The sequence below is a fragment of the Hemicordylus capensis genome, chromosome 1 (genome assembly GCF_027244095.1).
Source record: "Hemicordylus capensis ecotype Gifberg chromosome 1, rHemCap1.1.pri, whole genome shotgun sequence".
NCBI lineage: Eukaryota > Metazoa > Chordata > Lepidosauria > Squamata > Cordylidae > Hemicordylus > Hemicordylus capensis.
This window is the reverse complement of record NC_069657.1, coordinates 202,581,702-202,606,890: the sequence shown is the minus strand read 5'-3', so window position 1 is coordinate 202,606,890 and position 25,189 is coordinate 202,581,702. Positions and strand designations below refer to the sequence as shown.

General features: G+C 45.4%; 1 protein-coding gene and 1 long non-coding RNA gene across 11 annotated transcripts in view; one reads left to right on the top strand and one right to left on the bottom strand.

Annotated features, from left to right (window-relative positions):
• The window catches only part of CCDC141 (coiled-coil domain containing 141), a 219,678-nt gene that overhangs the window by 54,809 nt on the left and 139,680 nt on the right, over positions 1 to 25,189 (top strand). For all 9 annotated transcript variants that reach the window (XM_053269076.1, XM_053269067.1, XM_053269057.1 and 6 more), the window contains 2 exons: positions 864 to 972; positions 22,264 to 22,517. In XM_053269076.1, coding sequence (XP_053125051.1) covers positions 864 to 972; positions 22,264 to 22,517 — 363 coding nt within the window. The remainder of the gene's footprint in view (positions 1 to 863; positions 973 to 22,263; positions 22,518 to 25,189) is intronic.
• LOC128333587 (uncharacterized) overlaps positions 8,059 to 25,189 on the bottom strand; it is a 110,084-nt gene continuing 92,953 nt past the window's right edge. For both annotated transcript variants that reach the window (XR_008310979.1, XR_008310981.1), the window contains one exon: positions 8,059 to 8,679. This is a non-coding gene — a long non-coding RNA (uncharacterized LOC128333587). The remainder of the gene's footprint in view (positions 8,680 to 25,189) is intronic.

Below are 25,189 nucleotides of genomic sequence, written 5' to 3'. Positions count from 1 at the left end.
GTACTAGGACCCGTGAAAGGCCAGGCTTTTACCCTGTAGTTTACCTATTTCCTTTCCTTTTCCTTTTTCCTTTTTGTTAGTTACTTTAGTTTTATTTAGAGTGTAATTTCAATGCTGTCTTGTTTGGCATGTTTTTGTACACCGCCCAGTCTTCGGAGTGGGTGGTATATAAAATGTTTCAAATAACTAACTAAATAAATAAATAACCAAGGGTGATTCCACCACCTGTCATGTGGTGAAGCTGCAATGCACATTGCACAAGCATGCAGGGTAAGAAAAAGGCTTAGTTGGCTAGTATGTGTCTGATCTTTGATAATAATAAATGATGAAGACGACTGCTTAGCTAGCTAGATGGCATCTGTGACACTTTTGTTGCTGGCTCCTGCCTTATAGAGTATTTGAGAGAGGAGATCAAGGAGCATTTAAAGTGGTCTTGTCTAGACATACCTTTTAGGCAGAAATATTGCTGCCTATGTTGTGCTCTAATGCTAGCTTCCACACATTCATAAGAAAGTAAAGTGATAGGCCAACCATTTGCTCTTCAGGATTTCTGGGCCAGGGGCTAGTAGCAGTCATCCCAACTGCATGCAACATAATGTCTTGGGCATCCAAGGGTACATCTCTTTCCCTAATCCTCCCTCCCTCACCTCAATGAGGTACTTGATGTAACCATAACTATTACATACTTTAGAAGAGAAGAGCAAGAATATTAGCCCTCAGGTCATTTATAGAATGAAGATAATGCTTGATCATCGCTGGAAATGCTTGGCATCTTTTGGAGAGCTTGATCCAAGCCCTACAGTGGTATGTTGTCAGGCCATTTCTGAAGTGTGATTTTCATCATACTTTTGGCTCTTCAACAGTTTGCTATCAAAATCGACCAAGTTGAAGAGTTTCTGCAGAATTCCCAAGAGTTTGAGAATACGGAGTCCCTGAAAGCACTCCTGCATCAGCATGAACATCATACAAAAGGTATAGAAAGTCTTCCTTATTTTATTATGACACATTAGGATGTGGTGCTTATGAATGAATTCTGCTTGTAACTACTTTTGTAGCAAGAGGAAACATAATATGATGTTCTAGGCCATCATTCTAATCTTATAAATACTTGAAATCACAGAACCTGTAAACTTTATTATTTTCTTATTCTCTTCTCTGTCCCCACCTTCTATTTAGCCATTCAGTTTTTGTGCTATTTAGTCCTCAATCTAGTCTTCCAAATCATTCATAAATATCTATCTATCTATCTATCTATCTATCTATCTATCTATCTATCTATCTATCTATCTATCTATCTCCCCCAACTTTGAGTAAGTTTGTGCTTAGTCAACAGGCCCCCCCATGGCCAACTTACTACTATAATACTAACTATGGGGTACCTTGAAAAACAGAGGTACCACTTATAGGGATTTTATCTCCCTTTGTAGCAAAGTTTATTTGCTACATTAATTTATTGTCCTAGACCTGGTTCTGCTCTTTGGAGTAGCAACTATAAGTACAGGGAATGCTGCAATTACTGTCTAGCTGGTAGGCAGCATCTCCATTTGGAATTGCTATTGATCACAATAGTCTATCTCCAACAAAGACAGTGACCAGATTTAGCCAATTTTAGTCCAGGAGCAGTAATAGAATCGTCCTCTTTCATTTACTCCCTTTCCCTTTCATGCTGCTTCTGGCAGCATTAGCTGGAAATCTAAGAATTCGTTCCCATGTAATTTTGTCCAGACACATGAAATCAAACCCATTCAAGAGTGCAGAAGCGTCTTGGGCAATGCACATGAATGACTCCCCCAGCATAAAAAGCAACACACTAGAATCTGACTGGTAGTTCAAAGCTCAGGGGGCCAATCAAAGGTGTTTCTCTTCGGTTTTTGCTTGTCTGTCTGGTTTTTTGTTTGTTTGTATATTGACCTTACCATCAGGGGCATAGCTATAATTGAATGGATAGGTTCAAAGAACCCGGGCCCCCAACTTCTGAGGGCCCCCCCCAGATGCACCCCTCCCTATTTTCTTCATTATCTCCCTCATCAAGGGGCTGCCCAGGAGAGGGGCGAACATAGGCCCCCTCTCCCCTAGCTCCACCCCTGCTTACCATGGAATATGTTTTCCCCAACTCACTAAGGAGTGATCAAGAGTGTTTGCTCTGCAGACTCCTTTCTGCATGGTAATCCTCTCTCTGGTTTGGTTGTCCGTGGTCTAGATTGTATGGACTGATCTTTCAAGGGCTAGTGAGTCTCCTGCAACTCTATGATTTTAGAATCTATCTGCCATAACTAGAATGGTAGAAAGGTTTGGAAGGGTGGAGCCCTATCAGGGATTGTTTCTATCCTGTCTCTGAGGCAAATCTTTCCCTCTCTTGCGAAATTCAAACATTACACAGATTACATAGGAAGCTGCCTTATACCAAGTCAGACCATTGCTCCATCTAGCTCAGTACTGCCTACATTATCTGGCGGTAGCTCCTCAGGGTTTCAGATGGGTATTTCCCAGCCCTATGTGGAGATCCTAGGAACTGAACCTAGGACATTCTGCATGCAAAATAGATGCTCTTCCACAGAGCTATGGTCTTTTCTCTAGCTTTGTGGTATGGTTGATACAGCAAATCTGGTTTCCTGTGCCTAGGTTCCACTGTGTACCAATAATATATGGATGTTAGTATCCTTTGAATACTGCCCATGTTAGCATCAGCAGCCTTGATGGAGGAAAGATGCTGACATAAAACGTATCCAAGTGATCTTGACTTCCAAACATTTCCAATGCAGTGTAGGAGCTCTCCACAGAGGAGTGTTTTTGCAATAGTAACCGCAACATTAAAAATAATGTATTCATCATGCTTCAGAAGCATGGAATCAAGAACAGGGAGATCTACTGATTTTCCAGGCATGCAACATAGGCATGTCACCTAATGGTGCAGCAGGGAAATGACTTGATTAGCAAGCTAGAGGTTGCTGGTTCAAATCCCCACTGGTATGTTTCCCAGACTATGGGAAACACCTATATTGGGCAGCAGCGATATAGGAAGATGCTGAAAGGCATCATCTCATACTGCACAAGCGATGGCAATGGTAAACCCCTCCTGTATTCTACCAGCCTTTCACACAATCGCACAGGTGGGTGGGGGGAAGGCAGGGTTCCCTGCAGATGATCCAGACTGGCCTCAGCCACGCCATGCCACCACACATGATTGCCATGGTGGTGAGCAGCGCAGCATCCTGGAGGCTGGGAAAATCCCATAATGCATTTGGGGATTCCCCCGGGAGACCAGCACTTTAGGCGCTTATCTCTGTGTCAGTGCAGGTTGCAAGCATCCCGTGCTGACACATGGTCCCGGCGGGGCCTGGGTTAGGGGTGTGCTCGCTCTGTTAACGGAGGCTCTGATTTCTGGGCTTCAGAGCTGGGTTTGGCGCTGAATCCCAGCGGTTCTCACGGGCAGCCAAGCCCAGGCTTGGCTGCTTAAGCCTGGGCTTGGTTGCTCATGAGAACAGCCTCATTATATATTTATAGTTACCCGTTTCAATCTAAGAAAAGCTGGAGGTGGATGCTTGGAGGAAAACCACTAAAGGATTAAACAGAATATGAGACAGTTGAAATCAGAGTGAAAATACATTCCTACAAAAATTTAGTTATTCTTGTATAGTACAGCACAAAAAGGCAACATCAATCTTCAAAAAAGTCAGCTAGAAATGTTGGTGGCAGTCATCTAAAGAAGTGTAAAATCAGGCTCTAGCAAGCCCATATTAGGTATAAGATGCTATGAGGAGTTCCATTTCCAATATTTTGGTAGAGGGGCTCAAGTGCTGTATACTTTGTGCCGCTATGATGGCTTGGCAGAGGAAGAAGCTCCTAGCCTTCTTTCTGCTGCTCTTCAGCACCACCATTGCAGATGGCCAGAAGGTGATATTGCGGCCACCTGCTCAGCAGAGGTCAGGTAACACAAAGCAAGACCATATCGTTCTACCTAGTTTCATAAACTTGCTGGCTTTGGCCTGACTCCTCAGTCTCAATTTGTTCATTGGTCAGGTACAGACTGGGCTGCTTTCATAGTGTCTGTGTGCACATACCCACACATTAACCTACCTGCTCACTCACATATCCACTTGACCGAGTGCCTGCTAGCTTCCCAGCTTGACTACCAGTTTGCCTGAAAGAAATTTCAGGCCTATGGTGCCACAACTGTGAAACAAAACAAATAATCTTAGTGAAGTGGAAAATTGATGAATTTTACAGGTTTGCATGTTGCAATTGTGAAAGTAAATCTCAAAAGGAAGCAGATGGATAAATCTGGATTATGAATTTTAAAAAGCAATAATGCTAAAATCTGCCTCTGTGTGTGCAGTTTTTTGTGTTTTGTCTTTCAAAATCTATAGTTGGTAGCAGGCTGGTCAAGCTGCCTGGCAGCTGGACTTGGTTCAGTGGGCCTCATCTTGGCATATGTTTTATTGGAAAAGATAAGTATCTGGAGATTCTGGAGATTTGAACTCCAGCTGGTATCTGTGAAAGAAGCTTTCAACAGAAGAACACAAGTGGAAAGGGAGGATAGGAACCAAAAGCATTGGAAACAAGGTCTAACAGGAATGTCCAAGAAAATATTGACTTCATGGCAAGAAGTTACTCTGACAATATTAGGAAATATGGCTTACAAAACCCCTGTAAGTGTATAAAGAGCTACCACTCAAATCAGCAGGTTTGGGTGGTTGCCAGTCAGGATTTGAGAAACCTTTGGAGAAACAAGCGGGGAGGTTCTTCTTCCTATGATGGCTGAAGCCCCTGACTGTAGAACAGAAGTTTCTGGTTTCAGCATCTGAGAGCAAAATTTTAACAGCTGCATACCTAAATGTTGTTGTTTATCCAGGTAGTTAATGTCAACATGATGTTGAAAAGCATGATTGCTTTCTGGCGCCATGCAGTTGTGTGATGTATAGTTTACTTGCTGAGTGTTGCTGTTCATCTGTGTTAAGGATTTGGATTAGAAGGCTAAAAGGAAGCTGCAGGCGTTCCACTGGCAACTTGGAAAGAAATATGTGGCAGACTGGCAGCCATCGCTCCATTTATGTACCACCAAAGCATTTATGGTGACTCCGCCCTATGCGATGGCTGTTTTATATACTCAGTGTACTATTTAAAAATCTGTTTTATAAAGGCTGCAAAATGCAACTTCTAGGTTTCATTTTATTAAAAAATCTGCAAAGAGAAGTCAATGAATACTTAAAGGGCTTTAAAAAACAGTTTTACCATGTGGTGCAAAAGTAAAGCTCGCAGATTTCAGAGAAATCTTAGGAGGCACATTTGACAATAGTGATCAATAAGAGTATGTACAATTAAAGCATGCTCTAACCAAACCATCTGGACACAAAGCCCATGTAGTTTCAATTCCCCTTGTATTTAGCATATTACTCAACATAGCCAAAAAGCCCTCAGGCCACTTAGATCAAACAGAATGCAAGAGTCTGAGACGACTGGAAGCAACAAAGACAACTGGAAACAACAAAACCTTCATGGCAATTCAGGCTGCAGTCCTAAACACACTTACTAAGAAGTAAGCCTCATTAAAAACAGTGGCTGACAACAGTGGCTGACATAACGAGGAACTGTGGGGGTGTGATTGGGGTTTGCATGCAACTTCTGTTGTGCAGGCAGATGAAATGTCCCTACTCTGGCCATGCTCTGATAACACTCTGGAAGAGAGGAAGCACATTCCTGTGGGTCATGGGCAATGGGCATATTTCTTCTGTTCCAGAGTGCTTCCAGAGGGCAGGCAGAGTAAGGTCATTTTACCCACGTGCACTACAGCGAACAAGTTCCATGCAAGCCTCCACTGGAACCTTGCAGCCCTTCACTACCAGTACACTCAATTAGACAGGACATCAGCCACTGAGACCTGCTTCAAAGTAAACCTATATGAATTGTGTTGTGCATCTCACAGAAGGCAATGAAGCTTCACTTAGCTTATGTTGAGATTTGATAGACTGAGGCAGGCATATATTTATTGAAAGTTTTATGAATCCATAGGGTAGCCCTTATTGCTAAATTAGTACTGTAAAGACAGACAGACAATTAAAACTTAAGGAGGCTGTTCTCATGATCAGCTCAAGCCTACCTGGGCTGCCCCAGGCAGGGTTAGGCTGGTTGTGAGAAGCGGTGGGATCCTTGTGGATCCCTTTGCTCCCCACCTGTCTAATCCCCTTAACAAACCCAGGTTTTGGCTAAGCTTAAGGGTGGGTATCGTGTGACTCCTTGGGCTGTGGAAATGGCACCGTCTGAGGGGGGAATCCCCAATGCAACGCACATGCCATATTTTGCATTGAGGGATCCCCAGAGGCCGGAACAACAATTTCCAGCCCCAGATCCCTTTGCCTTGCTCCATGCTTCATGGAGCTGCATGCACCGCTATTGCATAAGTCTTCAAATGGGTCACATGCTGCATTCTGTCAGATTGGAACCATGTTCTCCTCCACTTGTGTTGGAGCCGTTGTGCCTACTGCTTCAGCCCCTACAACTCCTCACTATACCAAGGGGCCATTTTTGAAGCTTAGGAGCAATCAGGTCTACTGCCTTGAACCCTGTTCCAGGTTCCCACCAGAGCATCAACAGAATCACCAGCCACACCGACATCAAAATCCTCCAAGGTCTTTTGAAATCATACTGGGTCCAGCAGCCTTTTTGGATGGCCCATCCTAATCGGTCCACAACCCCTGCAGTGGGGTGGATTGTAGCTGTGAAACCAACCTTAACCAGGTAGTGGTCCATCCATGACAATGGGGAAACCACCTGACCCCCCACCCACAGAACACCCCCCTGATCTGAACAAAAGAACAAATCAAGTGTGTGGCCGGCAACATGAGTTGGTCCTGAAACTAGTTGGGATTGAACCATAGTTGTCATGGCCGCTATGAACTCCTGAGCCACACCAGACAAGCCAGTCCCAAAGTGGATATTGAAGTCGCCCAGCACCAAAAGTCTAGGAGACTCCAACACCAACTCCACGACCAGCTCCATCAACTCAGTCAGGGGGTCAGTTGGGCAGCGGGGTGGACGGTACACCGACAGAATCTCTAATCTATCTCTAGTCCCCAGCCTCAAAAATATGCACTCAATATAAGTCAACTGTCTCACAGGGGCCCTGGTAAGGGAAATGGTATTCTTATGGACCACAGCCACTCCACACACACCCTCACTTCCCCTGGCCTGTTCCATGGCAGAGTAACCTGGAGGGAGAAGCTGAGCCCACACTGGACCACTCGCCTCCCCCGACCAGGTCTCAGTTATACATGCCAGGCCAGCTCCCTCATCCACGATCAAAATGTGGACAATTTTGGTCTTATTCTGAACTGACCTGACATTACAAAGGAGCAAGGCCAGACTCTGTGGGTCGTTGGGGCTGCTCGCCGAGGCCTGAGAGTTGACATAGCGGTTGGAAGTGGAAACAGTTACTAAATTACTGATTTCCCTTCCCCTGTAACGGGCAGCTGCTCTGCCAGCGCCAATTCTTCTATTCCCCACCACTACAGTAATAGCTGCCCCAGAACTGCTGGGTGCACCCCCAGCACCATCCCACTCAAGAGAGCCCAAACACATACTTGCAAAAGGCCTGGCACAACCCTAACCCCCCAGCCCTCAGTCCTATCCTCAAAGGCCCGGCCCCTTTTGGTGGCCAGCTTCAGAGCCACTTACATGTGGACCGATGGCTACACCTTTGGTGAGCCTCCTGGTTTTTAAGCCTGCAAGCCCCGAAAGCTGCTCCTCCCACAATCAGCTCCCAGGACAAGCGACAGGTGGTGCAGTTCAGTCTGGGAGGCTGGCAGCCAGCCAGCTGGAACTTGGCAACAGACAAGCAGGCTACTCCCCATCTGGGCTGGAGTTCCACAGGAGACAAAGGAGACAGTTGGTGAGTCCCGGCAAGGCAGGTGAAATGTCCTTGCACCCCACCCACCCCGTTACCTTACCCTATGAGATCATCATAATGTGTGACGTGCTCAACAGGTATGTCAAGTAGCTGTCCAATTGTCCTTGGAACAGATACACACTACACTTCACAGGACACAGTAGATTTGTGATTTCCTAAACAGCAATTATCTCAGTGAAAGAAATTTGCAATGAAATGTCTTTGAGTGCAGTACACTGGAGTTCTCAGTGAGAGAGATGATCATTCAGACCTTCAGAAATTAATGAGATAGATCATGAATCATTACAAATACAGTGGCTGACATCTTGACTCACACTGCACTGGTGCAAAGGTATTACAGACTAAGGGAAAATTATCTCTCCTTCTTTCCGCAGTTGCATGTGACACTGAAAAATATGTCCCTGGGCCTCAGCAACATATATTCAGGTGGTGCAGGCAGCAGCGGAAGGAAGAGGAGATTATAGTGTTGCATCGGTGCTTCCTTAGTCAGGATGTGAGCCTGTATTCCCATATTGTCATTCCTGCCATATGAACACCTGCATCCTTTTTTGAAATAGGACACTAGAGCCTTGCATTGTTGTTGTTGTTGTTGAAATCAAAATCTGGGATAACAAAGACAAATGAACTCCATTTTAAAAGTCTCTGTAATCCCTCATGGGATTGTCATTTCCCTTCTTCCCCTGTCCCATCACCCTTGAGCTTGCTTGCTTGCTTGCTTGCTTCCTTCCTTCCTTCCTTTCTTTCATTTCATTTCTAAACCGCTTCATCCAGAGGCTCTGGGCAGTGTACAACAAAAGACATAAACCCACAATTAAAACAATGCTAAAAACAATATAAAAACAATTCAAAAATGATTAATACTTTAGTCGTCTAATTTTAATCAAATATTACTAGGGGTGTACATGGAGCAATTTTTGCGATTTGGTTCAAATTTGGACCAAACCACTGGTCCGCAAACCAGTTCAGTTGAGCTGGCTGGGCTGGTCCGTTAGATCAACCTGGTTCGACCTGGTTCAACAATCTGAGGGGCTATGTTTGCAAAGGGGAATCCAATGAAGATTCCCATTTACAAGCAAGGGTCTATTTATTTATCATATTTCTATAGTGCCTGATATTTACATCTCTAGGCGGTGTACAAAATGTAAAATATTTAAAAGTTACAAAATACATAATAATAGAATAAAATAAATATTAAAAACAAGTTTTAAAATTGTTAAAATTAATTCTGATTAAAAGCCTGCGAAAACAGGAGAGTCTTGAGGTTCTTCCTGAAAACAAACCGAGAAGGAGATGCTCTTATTTCAGTAGGGAGCATATTCCAAAGCCCTGGGGCAGCCACAGAGAAAGCCTGGTCATGTGTCTCCACCAAACCAGCCGGTGGCATCCATAACTGGACCTCTCCAGAAGATCATAACATATGGCAGGGTTTATGACACAGGAGGCGCTCCCTTAGATAGCCTGGACCTAAGCCATTAAGGGCTTTATAGGTAAGAACCAGTACTTCGTATTTCACCCGGAAACATATCACAGCCAGTACAGTTCTTTCAAAACTGGTGTTATGTGGTCCCTCCATGTTGTCCCAGAGACCAATCTGGCTGCCGCATTCTGTACCAATTGTAGTTTCTGGACTATGTACAAAGGCAGCCCCCCTATGTACAAAGGCAGCTTTAAAAGGCTTCTAAGGGCAGGTTGGGGGCAATGAGAGGGCACCTTTAAAAATAGGTGCTTATGGATGCCGCAGCAGCGGTGGCGCAATTCGGCCTTTGCAGGTGCATGGAGGCCATTTGCATGACCGTAGATGCGTGAAGGCCATTTGAGTGGCCACCCACACACCAGTGGAGACTGGAACTGCGCTGCCACTGCTGAAGGATTGGTAAGCACCTACTTTTAAAGGTGCCCTCTCACTGCCCCCCAACCCAGCTGCCCTTTAGAAGCCTTTTAAAGGCAGGATTCCCCTTTGCTTGTAAAGATTCCCCTCACAGGATTCCCCTTTACAAGCATAGCTTGTCGGTCAAAGTGGTCCACAATGTACCAGGCATGGTCTGGTTCCGCTGCAGACTGAACTGCCTCTCCGGGAGGCTGGTTCGATTTGCGATCAAACCATCAAACTGACCTGGTTCATTGTGGCTTGGTTCATTCACACCCCTAAATATCCATCAGACATAAATTTAGACTGCTGCTTAGTGCATCAATAAAAATGTTATTTTTAGTTTAGGATTTAAACTAAAAAGAACATTTTTATTGATGCACTAAGCAGCAGTCTACATTGAAAAGAAAAACAGACCTATCTGGTTCAAAAGTCAGTGGTTTGGATCATGTGTAATTCTCTTCAAGAAGACAGAATAGTGAATTGAAGCCTGGTCACTTTAATATGAGTTTGGTGGTCTCAATTCAATCTTCATTGGTCTGAAGCACTCATCACACAGCAATTTGGCCTTGGAACACCTGATAGTGATTGATTGCCATTGCTAAAAAGAGGTGCATCACTGAAAACAATCAAATGAAATTGTTTGCCGCAGGGAAAATAGTCTCGAACAATATGACTGTTTCCCAAAGGAGCGAGCCTTTATATCTGATACCTTTCTTCTTTGTTTTACTCCTTTTCAGAGAGAGATAAGAATTCAAAAATGGGTAGTCATGTATGTAATTAAAATTGTCGTTCATATTATTTTCTGGGTGGAAGTCAAATCAGATTTTATCAGAAGGTAAGCTGATGGGAGAAAAATATCCACATTCTTAATGAAGTATGGATATTACCACAATCTTGAAGTAACTTCTTCTTCTTCTTCTCTAAAATGCCTGATGGTATTTTCCATTTCTCATCCTTGTCCTGCTGACTTGAAATTATTATTGACTGATTTAAAACATTTCTACCCCACCTCTCCAGAACACTGTTGCTCAAGGAAGCTTACAATAAAAACAAGAATACACAATAAATATTGACAATTGAAGCAGCAACAAAAATGAAAAGCAATGATACAAAGGCTAACATTGATTAAAACTGGGAAATAGATGAAAACCATATTCAAAATGCCTCTCAGAAGAGGCATTTTCAGGCTATTTTAAAAACTCATCAAGGAAGTGGATTGGCAAAACTCCAATCCACCCATATGGGAGAACACTCCAATGATGGGGGGCCACTACAAAAAGACCCCATCCCTGTCCCCTGCTAACTGCTTCTTCTGAGCCAATGGTGGGACTCAGGGCCTGTGAGGAAAAGGAAAGGACCCTGGCAGATTCATTCATTCAGATTCATGGGCAGATGTGATTTGACAGATACTATGGTCTCAAGCCTTGAGGGCTTGAGCTGACTTGGCTGTTCTGGCCCCATTGTCCTTGGCCTCCCAGCACCCCCTTCAGAATGAAGCAGGAAAAGGACGATTAAACCTTTTGAGCTGGTTTGGATAATACCTCCCTGGCTCGCACAAAAGAACGGGCCTAGTGCGTACCTATTGTTACATCTCTTTTGTGACGTCCAAATGGCAGCTTTGCTCCCAGCACATCTTTTTGTCACATGGGATAAACTGTTCATCCAAATGGCAGCTTTGCATGTGCCTCAAATACAAGTTTAAGCTAGTATTTAAAGCACATGTAGAGTGGCCATTTGGAAAAACACCTCCTTCCCCATGCGATAAAGGGATAGGCAGAGAGAGAGCATTGGGATGCTGTGAAAGGCGTGATGATGGGCATGTGCTCGGCATGTCCTCCTTTTAATCACTTTGGCTGATTGAAAAGTCAGCATGTCCAAACCAGCCCCCTGTGGTTGAGCAGCTTCATTGCCTCACAGGGAGCTTTTCCGCCTTAGCTTTTTGTCTGCCAGTACTTAGACCTCTCCCTCTTTTACCTTCTCTCTTCTACTTTCTCTCCCTCTTTTACCTTCTCTCTTCTACTGTTCTTTGAGACTTTTCGTTAGCCTGTTATCAGTGCTTAGCATGGATTTCTGTTCCCAACCTTTTATTTTAAATGTGGGTATGTAGTTATTAAAATAATATATGTTAAAAATAAAACAAGACTTAAAACCAACACATATTTAAAAAGCAAATTGGGAGGGAGGGAAAGGAAGAGAAAAATAAAAGATGTAGTGGTCAGCCTCCCACTCTTGCCCATTTTCTTGTCTTCTGTCTGTCTGCCACATTGATCCCTGACATGATCCTGCTCTACTCCTGCCTTGCTTTGTTATGCTTTGTGCTTTGTCTCCTCTCTGGACCCAATTCTACCCTAGACTTGATCCTATCAATATTAACATCCCAGCCTTGAGTTTACAAACTCTGTTCATTGCCCAGCTAGCCCCTGACTGCAGCCTTGTTCAGACATTAGCCCCATTCATATGACCATCAATAAGACAGTAGAAGGTAATAAGCTCAGCTATTACTGCTCACGAGAACCCATGGGAATCCCATCAACCAAGCACACACAAATGTGGGGAGTCAGATTTTATTACCGTGTTCTTTACCAAGGTAGGATGAATAATGGAGCCATCCTATCTTGGAGTTTGATCATGTGTTAGCATTTCCCTTTTGCAGCAGCTCCCAGTAACCGCATGCCATGTTTACAAGAGAAAGCTGTGGCTAGAGGGGCTGCTATCTGTGAATATGCCACTCTGCAAAGCACACTCTATGGTCCTTTCCTAGCAATGCCTTCAATAGGGCTGGGCCCCTTTGTGGCCAGTCAGAGGGCGGCTGATGCTGTAATGGGGAATCTCTTGTCTTCAGCCAGCGCAATGCATTCTGGGATAGCTCTTTCAATCCTCGGAGGATCCAACTCCTGGATTTCAAAACAGATATTGCAGCTGCATTACTCATGTGTGTGCTGGGTTCCAGAGCCAAATGAAGGTTCTGCTTGTCTGTGAGAAACAGGGTAGGAACCCTTTACCCACCCACCCAGATGCTCATGTGAAACCACCCCAGATGCTCATGTGAAAGGCCTTATTATGTTGTATGTGCATAAAGGTGCATGCTGTGCAAATGGTTGTAAATGCATTAATTTAAAAAAGTGAATCTGGGTACAGGTCCTCTAAATTGCAGGGTACAGATAGGAAATATTAGTTCAATTGAGCATCATCTGTGAAATGACTGCACATACATACAGGTCTGTACATGCAAAGACAGTACACAGATTATTCACGCATTAAATGTGTGTGAGTAGGGCTTACTTACATTTGCAGAGTTCATTGGCTGAATCATTGCTGAGGGGACAGCTTGTGATGTAACTGATTCAGCACTGCTTCTCATATTGCTTTTAAATGGTACACTCTGAGGAGCACTACCTTCGTGTAAAGATGTGTGCATTATTATATTGACAGTAAAGAAACATTGCCCTGAAGATGCACTTTTATTAAGTTTTTCTCATGATGTCTACAATATGAATGATTTGGACATTTAGAAGTGACATGTTGGCTGACTATTAAGAGGAGGAGACTTTTCATCTGCAATAATCATATTTGTCAATATACTGGGAAATGTCAATGGGTAAGCTAAGTCTGTGTGGTGATGAACATGTGAGCTACATGAGCAAAGTGTGCTGCCAAAGAGAGAGAAAACATGATGCTTAGATTTTGTTGTCTATCCTTTTCACTGGTTTTAAAAGATGCAAGAGTGAGTGGTGGTCACTACCTATTATCCTATGATGATACTGCACATTATCTCTCTCTCTCTCTGTGTGTGTGTGTGTGTGTGTGTGTGTGTGTGTGTGTTTAAAGAAAGGCACTTTGAACAAATATCATACAAATGATGGACAATGTATGTAAATACCACTGACATAATATGCAAATTATATGCTCTATATTTTCGGCTTCAGGAGCTGTCAGCCCCGCTTAACAATATGCAAAGGTCTGTAGGATGTCATCTGGTAAAAAATGGCCAGTGTTTTATGAATGCCACTACTGCCCTCTCTTGGACAAAATATCCAAGCCTCTTTGAATCTCTATGCAGCAGTGGGTTTCCCCCACTGAACTCCAAAGTCTGGCTCTCTGAATACATTTTTGTTTATGTGGCTAATAATGCAGTGTTTGTGTTGAAACCTAGATGTTTAGCAATGGCCTTGGACAGAGCATGTGCTAAATACTACACTATTAGGTAAGAGTCATAATGAAGGTCAGTTAGGAAGCTACAGTGTGTTTCAGCACTGATTGGGGAGGGGGGAGCTTTAGGCTAGATCTCTCTCTCTCTCTCTCTCTCTCTCTCTCTCTCTCTCTCTCTCTCTCTCACACACACACACACACACACACACACACACACACACACACTGCATTTAAGCACTGCACTTGTGTAACCAAATGGGTTTGTATACATCAGCCTTTCCTTGTGTAGAGATAAAAATTGTTCATTCATTCATTCATTCATTTTATTTAACATATTTTTATACTGCCCAAAATTTGCGTCTCTGGGCGGTTTACAATAAAAACAGAAAAGTTAAAAACGTTAGTTAAAACAGTTAAATGACAACAAAGAAATTAAAACATTGGTTAAAATAAATGACACTGTTGGGGTTTCCCACCTTCCTCCGCGAGACAGGGTTGTTTACCCAGTCAAAAGACAGTGTGCCGAGAGAAGCAGAGGACTCCAGTCAGCAGGACAACCCCAGTATTTATTTATTTATTTGATTTGATTTGTATACCGCCCTTCCAAAATGGCTCAGGGCGGTAATTACCTTGCAGAAGTTGGGAAGGGCTCAGAGAAGTGGGCAACAGCTGCTGGGGGATGGGCGGGTGCAGCCCAAGAGGCAGCTGAATGGTGGAGAGGGAATAGCGATGATGTCAGCTCTACAGCTGCAAACAGGTGTAGAAAAGCTAATGAAGGGGATGGAGTTGGAGAACAAGTCCCATTTGGAGGCCAGGGACTGGGTGGCCAATCCACTTGTCTGGCCAGGAAAGAAGGAGCAAGCTGGAAGCGGGGAGGAGTGTCCTAAATGTGGGTTTTTATTTAAGGCAGGGGCTGCCAAAGATTAGACGATCAGCAGGGATGGGGTTTGTTGGTCTGGTGCACTCCCAGAGAGGAGCTCAGGCTTTTGGCTCCTGCTGAAAGTAGGGGTGTGCAATTCGGGTTTTCGGCGATTCGGTTTGGGACCCAAACCGAATCACCCCCGTTCTGTTCTGTGCCCGAATATGGGCTACCCGAATCACCCCTGATTCGGTTTGGGTTCGGATTAAATCCGAATCTGAATCGATTTGGGTAAAAAAACGGATCCAAGGGGCAAAATAGTGGGTTGGGGTGGTAGTGCCCAATTGGTGGAGGCTACCACCCAAATTTCAGGGGGATTGGTCAAAGGGCTGATTTTTGGTGAATTTTTGAAGTTTTAGTGTCTTTGGGGCAGATAGGGGGCATAACGTGGGATCTGGGTCAAAAGAGTGGGGTGGGGTGGTAGTGCATAATGGATGGAGGTTACCACCCCAATTGCAGAGGGATTGGGCAAAGGGCTGATTTTTGGTGAATTTCTGAAGTTTATGCGTCTTTAAGGTTTCCCCCCATGAAGGGTGTATTGCTTCACATCGGGGGGGAAAGGGGTGTCCTAGTGCTGGGTGGGGTTGGTGGTAGTGCTGGGTAGGGGCAAGGAAGCTACCTGAATTTTTTCAAAGGATTTGGGCAGGGGGATAATTTTTGGCGAATTGTTGAAGTTCACGCGTCTTTAAGGTTTTCCCTCATAAGTTATAATGGAGCTTTCAGCAGCCCCATAAGTGCACTTGGGGGGTGCTGGGGTGGCCCAGAGAGAGTGGTGGTGTAGTGCACATAGGGTGCAAACCACCCCCATGGGTTTCTAACCCATGGGGTACAGGGTTCTGTTGTTTCAGAGGTTTTCTGAGTGTGGATTCTATGATAGCAAATTAGAGTGGATTCATGGTGTCTCATTGAAAATCTCATTTGCTATCATAGAATCCACACTCAGAAAACCTCAGAAACAACAGAACCCTGTACCCCATGGGTTAGAAACCCATGGGGGTGGTTGGCACCCTATGTGCACTACACCACCACTCGCTCTGGGCCACCCCAGCACCCCCTAAGTGCACTTAAGGGGCTGATGAAAGCTCCATTATAACTTATTATGAGGAAAAACCTTAAAGACGCGAAAACTTCAACAATTAACCAAAAATCAGCCCTCTGCCCAAATCCTTTGAAAAAATGCAGGTAGCTTCCTTGCCCCAACCCGGCACTACCACCAACCCCACCCCACTCTAGGACATCCCTTCCCCCCCAACATGAAGCGATACACCCTTCACGGGGAAAACCTTAAAGACGCGTAAACTTCAGAAATTCATCAAAAATCAGCTCTTTGCCCAATCCCTCTGCAATTGGGGTGGTAGCCTCCACCCATTAGGCACTACCACCCCACCCCACCCTTTTGGCACAGATCCCACGTTATGCCCCTATCTGCCCCAAAGACACTAAAACTTCAGAAATTCACCAAAAATCAGCCCTTTGCCCAATCCCTCTGCAATTGGGGTGGTAACCTCCAACCATTAGGAACTACCACCCCACCCCACTATTTTGCCCCTGGCACCCGAAATTCGAGCAGACGTCACATCCAACCTTTTTGCATTGAAGTCAATCTGATGCAAAAAGGCGGGAAATTCAAATAGACGTCATAGCTCAAAACGGAGGGAGGGAAAGAAGGCAAAAAAATGGAGTTCCGAATCACCCGAATTTTCGGTCCCGAAATTCACGTGATTCTGCTTGTGCCCTAAATTTCTCGGATTTTTTCGTGGGTGATTCGGTTCGGCCCCGAATCACCCAAAATTCGCTGTTTCGGGCACAGATCGTTCTGTGCCTGAAATGTTTTGCACATCCCTAAGGAGAAAGAGTGGAGTGAATATACTTCCCTCCTCCTCCGAATCTGAGGCAATGCCCACGCCTATAATTTAGTGCGAGAGGGTAGGAAGTTTATCTAGAGAATTCCTCCTCCCTAAAAACGGACAGACAGCAAAAAGTTAAAACATTACAACAATTTAAAACCTTAAACCAATATTTTAAAACAAAGTTAAAACTATTAAAACAGTATTTATTTAAAAGCCTGGGTGAACAAATGTTTCTTTAAAGTTTTTTAATTGTCAGAGATAGGGAGGCTCTTATTTAAGCAGGGAGCACATTCCAAAGTATCGGGGCAGAAACGGAGAAGGCCCATCCCTGAGTAGCCACCAGACGAGCTGGTGGCAACTGCAGACGGACCTCTCCTGATGATCTCACTAGGTGGTGGGGTTCATGACGAAGAAGACGTTCTCTTAAATACCCAGGGCCCAAGCCATTTAGGGGTTTATAGGTTATAATCAGCACCTTGTATTTTGCCTGGGAACTTAGTGGCAGCCAGTGTAGCTCTTTCAATACAGCAGTAATATGGTCTCTCCGAGATGAACCAGAGACCAACCTGGCTGCCGCATTCTGAACCAGCTGTAGTTTCCGGACTAGATACGAACACAGCCCCACATAGAGCGCATTACAATAATCCAGTCTGGAGGTTACCACATATGTACCACAGTCCTGAGGTATTTCATCTCAAGAAGCGGACACAGCAGGCGTATCAGCCAAAGCTGGCACCGCCTCAGCCTGGGACACCAGGGAGAGGCTCAGATCCAGAAGCACCCCCAGAAAATGCACCTGTTCCTTCTGGGGAAGTGTGACCCCATCCAAAACAGGCAGATCAAACTCATCTCCTGAGTTTCAAACCCACACAATAAGTACCTCCACCTTATCTGGATTCAGTCTCAGTTTGTTATCCCTCATCCAGCCTATCACTGACTCCAGGCAGGCAATTAGGGAGGTTATGCCTTCTCCCGATGAGGTTGACATGGAGAAATAGATTTGCGTGTCATCAGCATACTGATATCATCCTGCACCAAATCTCCTGATAATCTCTCCCAGCAGTTTCATGTAGATGTTAAACAACATCGGAGACAATACGGAGTCTTGAGGGACACCATACAAAAGTTCAGATTGTGAAGAACAGTCTCCAAGGGAAGAACCTTCTGTAACCTTCCCGAAAGGTAGGAGCGGAACCACTGCAAAGCAGTGCCCCCCCACTCCCAACCCCCTCAGACGCTCCAGAAGGATACTATGGTCGATAATATCGAAAGCTGCCGAGAGGTCCAAAAGGACCAACAGAGTCACACATTCTCTGTCAAATCCCAATTGGAGATCATCCTTCAGGCCGACCAAGGCAGTCTCCACCCCATAGCCCGCCCAAAAGCCAGTCTGAAATAGGTCTCGATAACTGGTTTCCTCCAAGACTGTCTGGAGCTGGGAAGCCATGACCCTCTCAATTACCTTGCCCAGCCACGGAAGGTTGGAGACAGGCCTGTAGTTACCCAACTCTGAGGGATCCAAGGCAGGCTTCTTTAGAAGTGGTCTAATATTTGCTTTTTAAGACAAGGAGGCATCCTTCCCTCCCTCAGAGATGCATTTATGATCTCTACCAGGCCTCCTACAACAATCCCCCTGCTAGATATTATAAGCCATATTGGGCAAGGGTCAAGAGAACAGGTATCACTGTTCCAATCAGCTTGTCCATGTCCTCAGGAGTCACAAACTGGAACTGATCCAACCTAACCACACAAGAGGAGTCGCTGGACACCTCCACGTTAGACACTGAAGAAATTGTGGAGACCGAGTCTAAGTTGGCCCGAATACGAGAGATTTCCCCCACAAAGAATTCATTAAACATGTCACAGTGGGTAATTGATAGTTCCAGATTCTGATTCAAAGGAAGAGGGGCACATACTAGCCCTCTCACAACCCTGAACAACTCTGCTGGACGTGAACTTGCGGATGCAATATGGGCAGAAAAAAATCTCTTCTTTGCCACATGTGTCGCCTGAGCACAGATCTTCAAATGTACTCTATGTTGCAATCTGTCAGATTTGAGTCTTTCACCACTTGCGCTCCAGTCATCTACCTTGTCACTTCAGCCCCTGTAGTTGTTCCGTATACCAAGGGACCAATTTTACAGCAGGTCAGAGAGGACGTTTAGGAGCAATCGTGTCTATTGCCGCGGTGAGTTTGCTGTTCCAGTTCTCCACCAGAGCATCAACAGGATCACCAACAGAACCAACACTAAATCCCTCCAAGGCTTCTTGGAATCCTATTGGATCTAATAATGTTCTCAGGCAGACCATCCTAATAGGCCCTTCGGCCCTGCGAAGATGGGAAGTGACTGTGAATCCAACCTTAACCAGATGGTGGTCCGTCCATGACAATGGGGCAATCTCAGGAGTCCCCACCCACAGAACACCACTCTTATCGGAGTGAAAGACCAAATCAAGTGAGTGACCAGCAACATGTGTTGGCCCCGAGACTACTTGGGATAGGCCCATATTCATCATGGCTGCTATGAACTCTTGAGCCGCCCTGGACAAATTGGTCTCAAAATGAACAATGAAGTGAACATTGAAGTCCCCCAGCACCACAAGCCTGGGGGACTCCAACACCAAGCCTGAGACCAAGTCCGTCAGCTCAGTTAGGGACTCCGTTGAGCAGTGGGGTGATCGGTACATCAACAAAAGTCCCAATATATTTCTGTTCCCCAAACTTAGGTACACAGATTCGATATGGTCCGACACCTCAACAGGGATCCTGATAAGGGAGATGTTATTCTTATAGACCACAGCCACTCCACCTCCCCGCCCGCGATCCCTCACCCGCTCCTCAACAAAGTACCCTGAAGAAGCTGGGACCAAACCGGGCCACCGGCCTCCCCCAACTAGGTCTCCATAATACAAACCAGATCGGCTCCTGAATCCAGAATCAAACCATGAATGGTTTCTGATTTGTTCTGGACCGACCTGGCATTACAAAGGAGCAAGGTGAGGTTCTGAGGGTGGTTGGCACTGCTCCCCGAGGTCAAAGAGCTGACAGGTCAGCTGGAAGAGGGAATGACGATTAGATTTCTGATTCCCCTTCCCCTGTAATGACTCGCTGGCCAGCCAACGTTACTTCTTCTGTTCCTCACCACCACCGGAATTGCCACCCCATAATCAGTGGATACGGCCTGTTTCCCCCATCTCCAGCTAAACCCAGACACATTATAAAAGAATCTCACCCAGGTCTCAACTAAAAACAGAAGCAAAACTACTAAATGCCCCCTCCCACATGTGAGTACTTGGGCCAGGAAGCCTGGCCCTCACCCTTGCTGTCCCCCGAAGTGGCTCCCCCAAAGGGGCAACCCCCTTTGGTGTCTCCCCTTTGGTGGCGACCTTGCCAGTGGAGGGCCTGCCACCACTGGCACCAGGCTATATAGCCCTGAGCAGGCAGCTCTAGGCAGATGGAATCCAGGAAACTGCCAGGTCACCCCCCCCCCCGCCGGGCCCCAGTTCTTCAAAGCCTCACCTCCGCACAGCAGACAGTCCTGGGGGGCAGATAACACACAGGGGGCAGAAGGAGAAGCAAACAGGCAGGCACCCAGTCCCACACCCTGGGATCTGCCTAGGAGCAGATGTTGTCCCTCCTCTTCTCTCTCCTGCAGGCTTCATTTATTACTTACCTGCCCCTGGTGGCGCAGTGGTAAAACTGCCGCCCTGTAACCAGAAGGTTACAAGTTTGATCCTGACCAGGGGCTCAGGGTTGACTCAGCCTTCCATCCTTCCGAGGTCGGTAAAATGAGTACCCAGAATGTTGGGGGCAATATGCTAAATCATTGTAAACCGCTTAGAGAGCTCCGGCTATAGAGCGGTATATAAATGTAAGTGCTATTGCTATTGCTACTTTACTAACTGCTTGTATATCTTGCACATCCCCCAAGAAAGCATCTGTGCTTCGTAATGATTTTTATCCTCACAACAACCCTCTGAGGTAGATTAGGCTGAGAGATGGTGACTGGCCCAAGGTCACTCAGTGTTCAGCTGTTTAAAATGAGTTTAGGAAATATGAGGAAAATAAGAGACTGTTGAAGAAAGAGGGGAAAAGAAACAACTGAGGAAACTCAGAGTGACTGAGGCTCTGAATGTAGCTCAGCAAATGATTCCTGCATACTTTAATCTTGTACTGAACGTGTGCACACAATTACACAAATACATTTTTATCCATGTATAGTTTTATGTGTTTGTATATTATATTTTTTAATATCAGATTTAAAAAAAAATATTTTTAGCTAAATACTTTTAACTCATTTTTATTATATGTGTTTTAACTTTTGTAAACCAACTTGGGATTGTTTTTAATGAAAGGCAATAAATAAATAAACAAATAAATAAATAAAATTTAACATAGACCTTCATTTTTTAAGACAAGCTCACCATTTATCCACCGGGTGTGCAGGAGATTGAGGATAAGCATTTGTAAATACTTTGCATATCATCCCCAGACCATGGTCAGATATTTACATCTGCTGCCACATTCAGGATTCTGCTTTTAGTTTCCAAAATGTGATGCATTCAGTGGAAGGCCAAAATCTAACCCTGTGTGTGTCAGGGAGAGGGCAGCTATTTCATGAAGCAAAGTGAGCTGGTCATCTCAAGCAGTGGCTTTCTAGGGTGCCAGCAGGGTGGCAAGATGTACCCCATAACTTCACCTGCCTCCCTCCACTGTTCACCACACAGGGGCATAGCTAGGGGAGAGTGGACCTGTGTTTGCCCCTCTCCTCAGAGGCCCCTAGGAGCGAGGGAGATAATGAAGAAATTGGGGAGGGGTGGAACTGGGGGGCCTTCAGGACCTGGGGGCCCGGGTTCATCACCCATCCACACAATTATAGCTACAACCCTGCCACCACCCACTGCCATCAGAGCAGCTCTTTGTTGAACGATGACCTAGCCAACATTCAGGAAACAGCCACTCCAAGATGATCCTCTACGTTCTCTTCCTCCTCCTAGCCTGACATGTGCCCTCCTATCTTCTTAATGCTGGGCTAATAATGAAAAGTGGAAGGAAGTGAAAGAAAAAATGACCAAAAGGCAGTAGCATCTCTAGTACTCTGTAGGAAGGGCAATAGAGTACAGAAGATAGTCAGTAGAGCGCCACCTCCCTATACATTACTCCCCTTTCATCATTTCCTCTTCCACTTCCTTCCCCATTTTCATTACTGGCTTATGCAAGGGAAGTAGGAGAGGGTCAGGAGGTGAGCATGTTTGCATGCATGTCTGTGTGCCTTAGTAAGGCAACACAAACAGTGGAGGGGAGAAGCCGCATTTGGTGTCCTGCCTCAGGCGTGCTTAGGTCTTGGTCTTGGGCACAGCTGACTGGCCATAGATTGGAAGCTGGCATGTGCAGAATTTTCTCACAGCTAGCTTATGCCCAAAGAGCACAGAAGAGGATCTTCCATTTAGATATATGATAGTACAGATGCTTAGTTAAAGAAACAAATGGGATTACACTGTATACAATGTGTTAATTACAACCAGGTATTTTTAATATGCATATATATTTGTTTTAATTCTCTCTTTACAGAGCTCTTAGAAAAGTCATTGGTCCTCTTAAACAAAAGCCACGACCTTACTGAATTCATAGAGGAATTCAAATCTGACGGGCCCAATGTAAATCCTGAATTCATTCAGGGAGCCCACAGTAGCTGCTTGAAAATTGACAATCTGCTTGAAGTTCTCCAAGACAGGCGAAGGCAACTGGACAAATACCTGAAGCTGCAGCGCCAAGGATTAGAGCAGGTTCTGCAAATCTGCCAATGGCATCATCGGGAAAATCAGGTAGAGTCAGAGGGAGAGGGATGGGGAAGAGAATGCCTAAATATATGCATGAATACAGAATGACAGCCACAATTGGGATGAGAAACAAGATTTTACGTGGAGATCAGATACTGCATATTGATGAGGTCCAATATATGTGTGATTACAATTCTTTTTTGTTTAGGCTTGAACATACTGAACTCAGTGGGATAGATCTGAGTAAACACTGTATCAATGCTTAAATCCCATTGAAGTTAATCCTCTAAATTAATCCACATGCTTTGGAGACAGGAGAATCATTGACTTGAATGGGACCAAGCATAGGTTAGGCTTCTATATCCATGAATCTTGATCAATAGTGTGCAAAGGTTTGACTCACAAACTTTTGCTAGAGTAATAACTTCTATTTTAATATGCAGCTGAAACTGTAGGCCACACATGGCCTTTTAAAATTTTATTTTATTGATTTATTTTTCAAATTTGTAGACTGCCCCAAACTTCCATCTCTGGGCAGTTTACAACAACATAAAACAGATTAAAAATGAAAACTTTAAAACAATTTTAAACCACAGTCCAGTTTAAAAGTTTGGGTAAAAAAAATAAGCCCAACAGAGAGAAGAGGGAGAGTCCATCTACTTCCCACCCAGTGCTGCCTGGAGTGAGAGACCAGGTGGGTTCTGCGGTTCCTTCTGCTGTTGCCTGCCTGCTTCTGCTTCCCCTGTGGGGCTGCTGCCTCAGGTTAACATGTATGGGAAGTGTGGGCAGGATTTGGACCAGCCCCTGATTGACTCAGCTGTTCTTCAGGTCACCTGCTCAGTTTGGGGCTTTATAGGAAGGCCCCTTGTGGTGGCGGGCCCACCACCGAAGGGGTGACACCAAGGGGGGGGGTGTCTCCCATTTGGATGAGCCACTTTGGGGGAAGGGGAGAGCTAGAGGGCTTCTGTTTAATTGGTTTTAAGCTGTTATGGATTTGAGTTGAAGTTACTGTAATGTGTTTGGGTTCGTCTGGAGATGGGGGGACAGGGGGCACCTTTGTTGACTATGGGGCAGCTATCCCAGTGGTGGTGGGGAATAGAAGAAGTAACGTTGGCAGGTCAGCAGGCCATTCCAGGGGAAGGGTAGTCAGAAATTTAATAGCTGTCTCCCCTTCAGGCTGTCCTGCCAGCTCTTTGACTTCAGTGAACACTGCCAACAACCCACATAACCTTACCCTGCTCCTCTGTAATGCCAGGTTGGTCCAAAATAAACCCGAACTCATCCATGATATGATCATGGATAAAGGGGCCAACCTGGTATGTATTAACAAGACTTGGTTGGAGGAGGCTAGTGGTCCAGTTTGGTCCCAGCTTCTCCCTCCAGGATATTCTGTAGAGGAGGACATGAGGAGACGTGGGCGGGGAGGTGGAGTGGCTGTGGTCTATAAGGATAACATCTCCCTTACCAGGGTCCTTGCTAGGGTATTGGACCATATTGAATTTGTGTACTTGAGTTTGGGGACCAGGGATAGATTGGGACTTCTGTGGTGTACCGATCGCCCCGCTGCCCAGCGGAGTCCCTTACTGAGCTCATGGACTTGGTCGCAGAACTTGCGTTGGAGTCTCCCAGACTCTTGGTGCTGGGGGACTTCAATGTTCATTTTGGGACCAAGCTGTCTGGGGTAGCTCAAGAGTTCATAGCGGCCATGACAACTATGGGCCTATCCCAAGCGGTCTCTGGACCGACACATATTGCAGGTCAAACACTTGATTTGGTCTTTTACTCTAAGCATGGTGTTCCGTGGGTGGAGACTCCTGTGATTTCCCCATTGTCATGGACGGACCACCATCTGGTTAAGGTTGGGATTACAACCACTTCCCACCTCCACAGGGGTGAGGGGCCTATTAGAATGGTCCACCCGAAGAGGTTATTGGGTCCAGTAAGATTCCAAGAAGCATTGGAGGGATTCAGTGTTGGCTTTCCTGGTGATCCTGTTGATGCCCTGGTTGAGAACTGGAACAATTTGCTCACCAGGGCAGTAGACACGATTGCTCCCAAGTGTCCCCTCTGACCCGCTTCAAAATTGGCCCCTTGGTATACGAAAGATCTACAGGGGCTAAAACGGCGAGGTAGGCGACTGAGCACAAGTGGAGAAAGACTTGATTCGAGTCCGACAGATTGCCAAATAGAGCACATCTAAAGATCTATGCTCAGGCAATACATGTGGCAAAGAAGCTGTTCTTTTCTGCCCGTATTGCCTCGGTGAGTTCACATCCAGTGGAGTTGTGAGGGGTTGTGAGGGGACTAGTATCTGCTCCCCCTCCCTGGAACCAGAATTTGGAGTCATCAGTTACCTGCTGCAATGTGTTTAAAGAGTTTTTCGCAGATAAAATGTCTCAGATTCAGGCTAACCTAGATGGAGACTCCACAATTAATTTGATGTCTGAACTGGAGGTGCCCAACAACTCCTCTTATGTGATTCAACTGGATCGGTTTCAATTTGTGACTCCTGAGGATGTAGAAAAGCGGCTTGGAGCAGTGAGGCCTACCACTGGTTCTCCTGACCCTTGCCCAACATGGCTTGTTCTGTCTAGCAGGGAGGCTGTTGTAGACAGCCTGGTGGAAATCATAAATGCTTCTCTGAGAAAGGGCAGGATGCCTCCTTGTCTTAAGGAGGCAATCATTAGACCTCTTCTACAGAAGCCTGCATTAGATCC